An 11,071-nucleotide genomic window follows, 5' to 3' on the forward strand; every position below is an offset into this window, starting at 1 on the left:
TGGGAATCACTAATATATATATTAGTGATTCCCAAACTCAGGTGTTACAGGTGTTTTGGACTTCAATTCCCACAACCCTAAATCAAGATGGCTGGGGATTCTGGAAGTTGAAGTCGAAAACACCTGGAGGACCAGAGTTTGGGAATCATAGATCTATATTTGCTTCATCAAACCATTCTCTTCATCATTGAGGTGCTATCAGAATTACATTAACTCTTGATCACCTGGCATTTGGGGAAACACATGAGGGCAGTGCTGTGCAGTAGAGAAGGATATAGGAGAGCCTAAGGGGCCATTCCATTGAGTGTATTTGTGTCCCTTATTTTTGTCGCAAAGAATGCTTGGAAAGGCCTGGCATAAATGTTTTAAATCAGTGGCCTTCCAGAAATTGTTGTACTACTCAAGTCATCTTGACCATCAGCTATGCTTGTTGGGGCTAATAGGAGTTACAATCTAATATTATCTTAAGTGCCTCTGTCTGCTCCTGAACTACCTGCACCAGACAGCTTATTCTTTTGGTAAAAACATCTGCTCTTAGAAAGTACAGCAACTTGTACGAAAATGGAATGTCTTTTTGAAGGTTTTTGAGATTTTGCTGTTGCTCAATAGGATGTTTCAGAGGGATCACTGTGAGGATCTGGAAAGCTGTAATGTTTGCTCGCTTTATGGTGCTCATATGCTTCTTTGCAAAATGGAATAGCTGTATTTCATAAGCCAAAACCTAAGACTTTTGGCCTTGATGGAAGTAAAATGTTGGTGAAAAAGTGTGACTATTAGATTGGATAATTCATTTTATCCATTTTGCTGGATTCTGGGTGACTAAGAACTTCACTATCAACTATTTGAGGAATAAGAGAAATACTAGAGGCCTGGATTTTGGCACATCACCCAGCTGCTTATTATATATTTTTCTGTGTTTACTATTTTGCAGTGTTTGTGTATACTTAGAGGGGCTGCTAAGGAGATTGTTCAGAAACAATTGGGTGTGATTTCAGCTTTACCATGTTTTGTAATTTAACATTGTGGAGCTGAAACTAGCTTCCTGAACAGTTTAACACTGAAAATAGAGGAGAAAAAGTCAGAATTTTTCATTAGCTGGGCAACACAGCTGAGGGACATAGTATCTTCTCCAGGTAAACAAAGGCCTGAAAAGACAGGTGAAATGACGTTGTTTCCCACCCCGTTCAGGGTGTGGCATTCAGATGACGGCATTTAGATGACTACGTCAGCACCGCATCTTCAGAAAAGAACCAGGCCTAAAAGGAATGGAAAAAACTGCTCCTTTTCGGCAGCCCAGTTCAGGACCGCAATGATGGCTTGGATTGGGGGCAGGCACATACAGTTGCTGCAGCCCTGGCATGAACGGTGCCAAAGGATAAATGATGTGATTGATTAGGTTACATTTATGGTGGCAGGATGGGGGGGGGGTGTCCACATCTCAGAAGATCATGAGAAACAATTGATCAATGAGGATGAGCTATTTGGGGGCAAATTTGAGGATATGCTGGAGCATGTTACACTGTTCAAGGCCAAGAAGCCAAGAAAATAAACCAGGTAGAGAGTTGCCCTGGAAAATAGTTGGGATCCCTTAACACATGTCAAGAAATGGCATCTTTCCCAAGAAGCTGCTTACTAAAGAGTGTTTTGAGCTCACATTATCTAAAGGAACTTATTGTTGAATAAAGACAGCTGAGGGAGCTCCAACCGAGCTGATGTCTTCAACCTGCCTCTGTTTTGGGCCATTCTCCAAATGCCGCAGCCTCCAGACTGCGGGGCTTCCATGCGGAGCAAAAAGAACCCTTAAAAATTTTGTTCTTTATGCGGCACCATTGTGACGCCACAGTGCGTCAATGGCACACTTGCGGCGTCACAATGGTGCCGGGACGTGCAGACACTAAGCATTTGCCACGTCAAAATGGTGGCGCCCATGTGTACTGGGTGCCACCATTTTGACATGCAGATTATATACTAGGGTTGCGGGGCATATATAAGCAGCGCCCCGAGGCAACCCTACTACGTATGCAGGTCGGCACTTTCACTGGTCTGTACAGCACCATAGAGAGGTTATAAAGTTAAGAGGGCAAAAAGTTAAGAGGACAGTAAATAGCTGCTTGGTTGAATCTGTACAAACTTTGAAAATGTATCTACAGGCCTGAACAGACAGACCAAAATAAAGCTGACTACATCTTCAGAAAAGAACCAGGCCTAAAAGGAATGGAAAAAACTTTGGGGGTCACTTTGGAGGTATGCTGTTTAAATGACACACACATCTTAAGAAGCAAGAAGGTGCGCCAAAACTGTGTTCCAGTCCTTAGGACTGAAGTGTGGCTTTGGGTTGGCTTCTGGCCTCTTAGGATGCGGCATTTAAATAGCATACCTTCAGAGTGAACCGAAGCAGCTTTATTTTGGCCTATCTGTACAGGCTCCTGCATTAATAAAACATTTGATAAGCTACCTTGTTATTCTCAAGGTTTAGACTTTTCACAACAACAGAGTTACCTTTGATTATTTGAGGGCATGGAGTAATGGATGGTGATGGATGTTATGATTCAGGTAACACTTACAAAGGCCTACTGGGAAGAAACAATTAACTGATAGTGCAGGCAAAGGCAATAAATCACCAGCACCTAGATGTCTCCATCAGCTGCAATTGAATCCTGCCTTTATTCCTCTTCTGGGTGAGGTTGCTGTTCAACAGGGAGAGCAGCATGAGGCTGCTCTTTGGCTGGGACACTTGTCTGGATCCATTCTTCAGGCTCCTTTTCACAGATCCTGGCCCATGGCAGTGGCAGCACTGGACTTGGTAATACAGTACTAACTTCAGACTTCCACATGATGAAGTATGAAGCTTAAAAAATTACATTTTGAGAAAAGTCATTCCCCTTTTTTGTTCATACAACTTCTGGTGGAAAACTGACATGTCACTTAATAGAGACATAGTATTCGCTTTCCATCAGCCTGTCTATATCTCACAAGAACTCAAAGACGTATTATCACTATTCACTCATATACAAAGCATTTTGAATCAGCCCACTAGAAGAAAAGCATACTAGCTCTTCATCTCCATGTCTCATACTATAGACTAAACCTGAGGAGTGAAAGGTCTGAACAGGAGAGTTTACCCTATCTACGGTTGCTCTCCACTTGATCAGGAACCCTAAAAAGTTGGGATTCTAAATCATGAGGAAAGTACCATGCAAGGGAGAGCTTCACCAATTTGGATTCATAATAAGATTGACAAAACTGTGATTTCTACAGTGGGAGCTAGTTTTATACCCAGAAGGATGTCAGAAAAAGGAGAAAGCATATGATTTTTTTATTAAAAAAAATGTTAACTGCGTACAAGGAAAAGATAAAGCAGACTAAACAGTTTCTTTCCAAATACAGATTTCTGCTGGACAGACTGAGTGGCTTGCCAGAGCAGTTGATTGCTTTGAGGTTGGTACCTCTCTTGCTCAATCAGCTTGTTTTTGCTGAACCAGTAGCTATCAGGAGTTTCCTTCCTCATCTCCTCAGTCCAAGGAAAGGTAAACTTTGCATATTATGTCTTCTGAATAAGTACAAATGCATTCACTGTGGATGTAAATTAAGGCTGACTAGAACTTCAGAGAATGCTACACGTGATTATTATGGCTACCAGAGTGGCTTACAATTATTATTTTTAATTAGATGGCTTCATGAGTAGAATGCTTAGCCTTTTCATAGAACAAAACTTGATAATTATCCATTCACATTAGCAGTTCATAATACTTTATATAAATATGCAAGTTTTTAAAAATGTTTTCTATAAACATTTTATATAAAGTATTTTAAACTGGTTAGGCAAGTTGATAGTAATATTTTGTTTGGGGGTTTGTAAGTGTTCACATTACATCATATGTGTTACAACCTTTTTATCAGAAACCTAACTTTCCTGTAGAGATTTGCATTATATTCTAACTTTATGTGTTCCATTGGGTTTTGTGCCTTATAGACAGAAAAAAGGTGCCATATTTCACCATTAATTGATACATTCTATTTTAGTTCAGTCAGCAACTATCTGTGTCTCTTGCTTTCACATTCTGCCCATTTTCAGACATTAAAATGGCAATAAGGTAGAAGGCATGGTTGCTGTAAATTTCCAGCTCAGGTAGCTCAAGGGAGAGGTAACTACATACAAACATGACTGAAGCTTTTGTGATGATATAGATATTTGAAAATCTGTGGTAGTAATTTCACATTGCTAGTTTCAACTGGCATCATGTTCACTCTTTCACTTCAGATAAAGTGGGTGAAAGCGAGATCAGTGGCCTGCTGTCTCCAGCTGTGTTCCAAGCACATGTCAGCCCTGTGCTGCTGAAATTGTTTGAAGTGCATGAAGAGCATGTTCGGATAGTGTTGCTATCTCACCTAGATGCCTATGCAGAATTGTTTACTCAAAAAGAGCTGAAAAATATCATATTACCACAGGTAAATATGCAGAACAGGAACCAGAAAGTAGTTTATCTAGAACATACTGGCTTCAGCTAGGGAACTGCTTATGACAATAAATGCTGCCCCATCCTTTATTCTCTTAAGTTTCTATTTCTGGGAACAAAAATAGTTCTGCTGAGTCCTATCCAACATTCCCTGACCCTTTGTTGTAAGGTTGTTAGATTGGCACATACTACAGTGGAGCATTGTATTTTGAATGAGAGAGACCCAGTGTGATATAGTGGTTTGAGCATTGGACTGACTCTGGAGGCCAGGTTTCAAATCCCAACTTGGCCATGCAAACCCACTGGGTAACCTTGGGCAAGTCACATTCTCTGTCACAATGGCAATGGCAAACAGCCTCAAGAAATTTGCCAAGAAAATCTTCTGATAGGTTTGCCTTAGAGTTTGCCATAAGAAACAATTTGAAGGCACAAAACAACAACATTTTGAATGAGGCTTTCCCCAAAATAGTGGTAGTGTTAAGGAAGGAACTGAGCTTGACCAACTGTCCTTATTCTAGGTTTTATTGGGGCTGCGAGATACCAGTGACTCGCTGGTAGCTATAACACTGCAAAGTTTAGGAGTGCTGGTCTCACTGCTTGGACCTGATGTTGTTGTGGGAGGTGACAGAACAAAAATCTTCAAACGTTCAGCACCAAGTTTCACTAAAACCTCGGACCTTTCCCCAGAAGGTAAGTAAATATATACGGTTTTGAACAATCCAAATGTGCCTAAGAGTAACTCTGTTGGTTAACCTGGAGCAGTTATTTTAATTATTTGTTTTTGTATAATATGAATACTGCAATCTAGAAAATAACAGGGACAACGGTTATGGTGGTTATTGCCTTATGCTTCTTGTTTATGTATTGCATTTCACTTAATGTTCCATAAATCTGTAATGCTAATTCCTCAAGTGGTCATCTGTGAACTTACATAACCCTCCTCTTGTGTCCTGCCTGTCCTATGGATGACTGCATTGGACAGGTGGTTTCACTGGGAATGCTGGAAGCGGGGCCTGCTGGAGGTTGGGGGGGGGATACCACCAAAACACTTCTATAACATTCTAGAAGGATCTGAACAATGCATTAAAAGTTTTTTTTAAAAACACGTTTTACTTGATATGACCTTTTTCCTGCATGCTGGTTATTGACTGTAACAATATACAAATTAAACATCAGTTTTAAACATTTTGGTTACAGATGATGCTGTTGTAAATGTCACTATTCTAGCTACATGTGTTTTTGTTTTTTGCGCATGTATCCCTTCAGATTCTCTCAGTCATGTAATCAACTTCCAGAAAAGACTGATCTATCAGCCTCTGCAGAATAACTCAAGTATATTCCTCAAGTGTCCCAACTCAGGAAATCTTTCATTCAGCAACAGAGATCATGTGCCAAGGCAAGATTCTCACATTGCCTTAAGAAAAGGTAACCTTGGTCTTTTTTATTTTCTTACAACAGCCCTTGCTGCTAAAAACCTGCAGAAGATTTTGCTACAACTACCAGTCCAGAGAAAAATCCAGCACCTGTAGCTCCTAACCTGACTGTTATAGAATGAGAACTGTGGACTGTCCTCTTCATGTCACTTGAAAGTTTGTTTTGAACTGATTAACTGATAGCAGCAGGGTGGATGTCAGGTTATATATGAATATCGCTCTTACTCAGTAAGCAATTCCTTAGGTTAGGTAACATTTTTGGTTTTGAAGTAGGAGCAGGGGTTCATGCATGTTTTCTTGTGTTATAATGCAAGGTATGAATTTTAGGTGTAAGAGGTGTAGGTCAAAGTAGGCATGTATTCTATGTCTTCCACAGGGGAACAAGACACTTTGCATTTAAACAGTGTGCCTGATGGCTTAAATACATTGAAGAATGGTGGAAGCTGCAAGAATGTAGTTGAGAAGACAGTAGAGGAATGGCCAGACTGGAGTGAGTGTGAAGAGCTAGAGACTGGGAAAAGTGCAACTATAGATACCAGAAGAAAAGAATTTTGTGTCAACAGCAGCCCCTGTCTGACCAGTCATGATGTGGATGAGAGATCTTGGGGTGATGTGGCTCATACCCCTAACTTCCAACTTTCCTCAGGAAACAGTTTCACTGCTACAGGGTTAAATAGCATCACAGAGTTGCAACTGTCTCCAAATCGAACTCTCAAATGTAGTCCATTTGCAGGGCCTAGGAGCAATGGTGATGGTTATAACCATGGAGACAAGGAATGCAAAATTTCCTCTCTGCCAAAGACATTGTGTGTAGAGCAATCTTCCAAGTTAAAATGTGGTTTAGGAGAGGAGTTCATGATCCAGGTGAAAAGGAAAGAGTTGCATGACCCAGAGCTGGACTGGTTTGCTGACATGGTCCCAGACATCAAACCTTCATCAACTTTCTTGATTCTACCAGAACTGGGGCCCCATCCTGTCATTCACAACAACTTAGACACAAATTGCAGTACTGTGTGTGATGCTCAGAAGGTGCAGTTTTCTTCCAAATTTGCAGCTGCTGAATTTACAGAGGTGAGGATTTGAAGCATGGTAATAAAATCCTGTACATGTTGTAAACTACTCAGCTAATGATATCTTTATGTTACTGCCAGAATAGCTTGATTGAACAGCAGATGGCAATTAAACAACTGACATTAACTTCCTGTTAATGACGCATGCATAAGTGATGCTATGCATGCAACGTGAATTATTAGCTGTAGCGCAGCAGACATATTCTGTTCACAGCAATGGAAGTGGACTTTACGCATACAGTAATGCACATTGCACACTGGCATGTTGCTATTCTGCATAGTTCTGGTGTAAGGTATTTCTGTTATACTAAGGGGATGTCAGATTGTAGCCATGAAATATATTCATAGCAGACCTGGATACTGTGTAATAGATTATCCAAGTCTGCAGTACACAATATAAAACTGTTTAGAATGTTTTCTAATAATTAAACTGAGAAGAAGAAAGCACCACATAGGCCTATTCTTGAGTGTTGCTTGTTGAAAGGAAGCAGTGTTTTTTGTCAGTACAGAAGTCGAGTGATAGCTAAGCGGGGACGTCGCCCATACGAATGTATACAGAGATGAGAAACAGTGCAACTAACATGGTTAAATTTAGATTTATTTGTTACTTCAAAACTTCATTTAGGGGGCTCACAGGCTAATTAGAAAGAACTCTGTCTGCTCCATGGCTGTTGTGTTCAAAAACTTTCCCTGCAGTCTCCTACAACTAATCAAAAGCTTTCAGCAGCTTAGCTGTACAACTATTGATCTAGTTGTTGTATTTAATCTTTACCCTTATTCTAGGTGAATGGTGTTGGCTGGGAAGAACAGGAAGAGCTGAACTGGGAAGATGATGCAAACTGGTGACAACTGAAATTATGCTGAAGTTAGATAGCTCTTTGCACAACATCATGGGCAGCCTCTCTGCAGTTCTACAGGTGGCAAGAATTCATTATCTTCACAGCACAGTTGCCTTTCTGCTCTGCAGAATTTAGGCCAATAACTACCAGTGGGGCTTTCTGCCATGAGGGCTGGAAAAAAATCCTTGGAGAGAGGAAGATGTTGCAAATATGTGGTTTTATTTTTCCATAACAAAGAATGATTGTGGAAAACTTCAGGGAAAATAAATGGATAACACACTAGATTAATGTTTGTGCAATCTGTTTTTTGAAAAAAATCTTCAAATTACTTCCACATGATTATTGGATAAATGTTTTCCACAAGACTGTTTGTACACAGTGAGAATCTGTGTGCTTAAGCTGTGCACTAAGGCAACAGTTGATCATATCAGTAATACTGGTAGTAAAGTATTCCAGAAGACAGTAGTGAAAGTAAATGGCATTAAAAATTTTCCATTTCGATTTTCCATTCTGCACCAGCAGCTGTATCCAAAACTGAATGTGCACTAGGAACACATGAGATTCAGTTTGCATATTTAGCAATATAATATTGATGTTCCTTAGTGTCATCTGTAATGCTTTTAGTTTCTTTGCAAGTCATATGAAGGACTGGACTCTTCAGTAGCAGCAGCTTTACTACCTCCAGTATCTTTTCTGCAGTGTCTGGCTAATCTATACTGCACCTTGCTAGGTGAGTGGCTACGGAACAAAAACAGAATATGAATTCTGTAATAGAGTCTTTCAAAACAAAGGAATGTTAATACATGTAAAATAAAACCAGTCAGAACAAACAAAGTTTACACAAAGCTGTCTGCTTTGCAAGATATGTGGCAGAACTACAGGGAGTGGTGGCAATGCCTTGGGACTTCAGAGGGCAACACCCTGACAGCTCCAGTATTTTTCTTTTAAATAACATTTTTAAAACATTGACATGTTCCTCCTCCTCCACTTTCCTGTGCTTGGTATACTGTTTAACTGCTTTTTATCTCCTCTGCTTTACCTTGAGGGACCTGATGGGCTGAAAGATGATTTTTTATCAAATAAAAATTCTTTAACTGGGAAGAAACTGAAGCCAACTTCCAAATCCCTTTCCTTCATTCACAAAATAGAATAGCCCTCAAAAACCCCTTAGTGAGGCATGGACTCACCCCTTCTGCCTATCATTTTCTAGTTTTATGGGCCAAGATACATTGGGTTTCCCACTCATGTGGAGCTCTTTAATAGCAATAGCAGCTTCCATTTATGCTTCATACCACACTAATCAGTCTCTAAGCAGTTTACAGCATCCACCTGACTCTTTTTAATCTGGCATCATCACATCATATTTCTCCAGCAACCGGTAATGGCATTAACAGACGTTTCATATCTCCATTTTCAGGTGTCCATCCCATTAATACAACAGGAATATGTAAAAACCAGTAGTCATAAATTTGTTGTGGTTATAAGTCATCCTTTATATGCTTTGTCTTGCTTACTTGTGAATACTGTGCATCAATTCAATCTGCTTGATAGATGCCGCATTGGTAATAATAATTCTGAGTATTAACTAGTTTTTTTCTGGTGACAGATCACCTTTGCTTTCATCAAGGTTTAGACTATAACTCTGGAGACCAGGGTTCAAATCCCTACTCAACCATGGAAACCCAGTGAGTGACCATAGGCAAGTCACACACTGTCAGCCTCAGAGGAAAGCAAAAGCAAAGACCCCTCTGAAAATTCTTGCCAAGGGAATCTTGTGATAGGTTTGCTTTAGGATTCCCATAAGTTGAAAACAACTTGAAGACACACTTCACATGCCGAAATGGTTGTTACAGAAAGATGTAGATGTAATCAAGAGTATAAAAAAGAATAATACAATTTGTATTATCTGATAAGTGCAGTCTTACATGCTTTAGTGTAGTGTAGCTGTTCCACATGCTTAGCTGACCCATATTTTTCATGCCTTGTGGGGAACTGGCAGAACCACCTAAATATCCAGTTATGTCCCATAGTCAGATGTGAAATGATTATAGCAAAATTGAGACTTCTGGAGAGCCCAGTGAATCTCACTGCTGATGTCATTTATCATTATGTACTGGCTATGGGGGTACAGCCAGACACTTCTGAAAGTGTGGAATGGGTATGAGGCTGTTTGGTGAGACTCCCAACCTCTGTATTAAGACACTTTTGGATCTAGATCAACCTGAAGCTCTTATTTGATCATTTGATGACAAATATTCCTGCTAGGATTTCATTGACTTTCTAAACACCTCTCCTAGTGCTTTTTTGTGATGCACAGTAGCCATACTTTGTATAATTGTAGTGATCATAATACATTCCCATAACTTATTTTTCCACTGGAGGGAAGCCTCAGCTGCCAAATGGCGTGACTTCCTGCTGGCGGAAAAAGAACCTGCAAAAAGTGGTTTCTTTTTCTGCCGCGGTGGCTGTGTAATGAGTGCACCACTGGCGCCGCCATTGTTATGCACTCGTAACCACAATGGCAGAGCCAGTGTAAACAGGGCGTCACGAGGGCGCAGGGCGTGTGGTCGCTCCACCCCCCAGGCAACCCTCGACATGACGAGGGCGTCAAAAAGGCTGATATATACCGGGCCCTAGGAAACAGACATTTTTCAATTGATATTTTTCAGAGTTAAGGCACTGAGAAAATATAGAATCATAGAGTTGGCCATCCACAAGGGCCATCCAGTCCAACCTCCTGCCATGCAGGAATTCTCAATCAAAGCAACCCGACAGATGGCCATCCAGGAAAGAGACTCCACCACTCTCCTTTCAGGAAGGGCTTGTTTCCTTCATACAAAACAAAATGAAAGTCATACTGAACCCAATGTAGTTGTAAATTACTTTAAAAGGGTAAGGGTCACATTGAATCAAGAAATTTCTACTAAACTATTAGATCTTTTTTAAAGGGTATTGCTACAACATATACATGAATTTCATTGAATATACAAAAACAAAACAAACAAGCTTCATTTATATACCGCTTCATACCGCCTAAGCAGTGTCTAAGCGGTTTGAAAGCTAATTTGCCCCCAACAATCTGGGTACTCGTTTTAGCGACCCTGGAAGGATGCAAGCCTGAGTTGAGCTTGAGCCCTTTTGCTGGTCTTGAACTCGCAACCTTGTGGTTTTGAGTGAGTGGCTGCAGTACTGTACAGGCATTTAACCGCTGCACCACCAGGGCTCCTTACATATGACCAAGGTTCTATGCACAAGTCTTGGCAATCAGATCT

General features: G+C 40.5%; 1 protein-coding gene across 1 annotated transcript in view; it reads left to right on the forward strand.

The window, feature by feature from the left end:
• SCYL3 (SCY1 like pseudokinase 3) overlaps window positions 1-8,083 on the forward strand; it is a 95,317-nt gene extending 87,234 nt beyond the window's left edge. Inside the window, 7 exon segments of the mRNA XM_042461754.1 lie at window positions 1,029-1,090; window positions 3,386-3,527; window positions 4,262-4,449; window positions 4,976-5,147; window positions 5,724-5,882; window positions 6,267-6,961; window positions 7,744-8,083. Of these exon segments, the coding sequence (XP_042317688.1) occupies window positions 1,029-1,090; window positions 3,386-3,527; window positions 4,262-4,449; window positions 4,976-5,147; window positions 5,724-5,882; window positions 6,267-6,961; window positions 7,744-7,806 (1,481 nt within the window). The 3' untranslated portion in view covers window positions 7,807-8,083.
• The last annotated feature ends 2,988 nt before the right edge of the window (window positions 8,084-11,071 follow it).

Source organism: Sceloporus undulatus, chromosome 4 (genome assembly GCF_019175285.1).
Source record: "Sceloporus undulatus isolate JIND9_A2432 ecotype Alabama chromosome 4, SceUnd_v1.1, whole genome shotgun sequence".
Lineage (NCBI taxonomy): Eukaryota > Metazoa > Chordata > Lepidosauria > Squamata > Phrynosomatidae > Sceloporus > Sceloporus undulatus.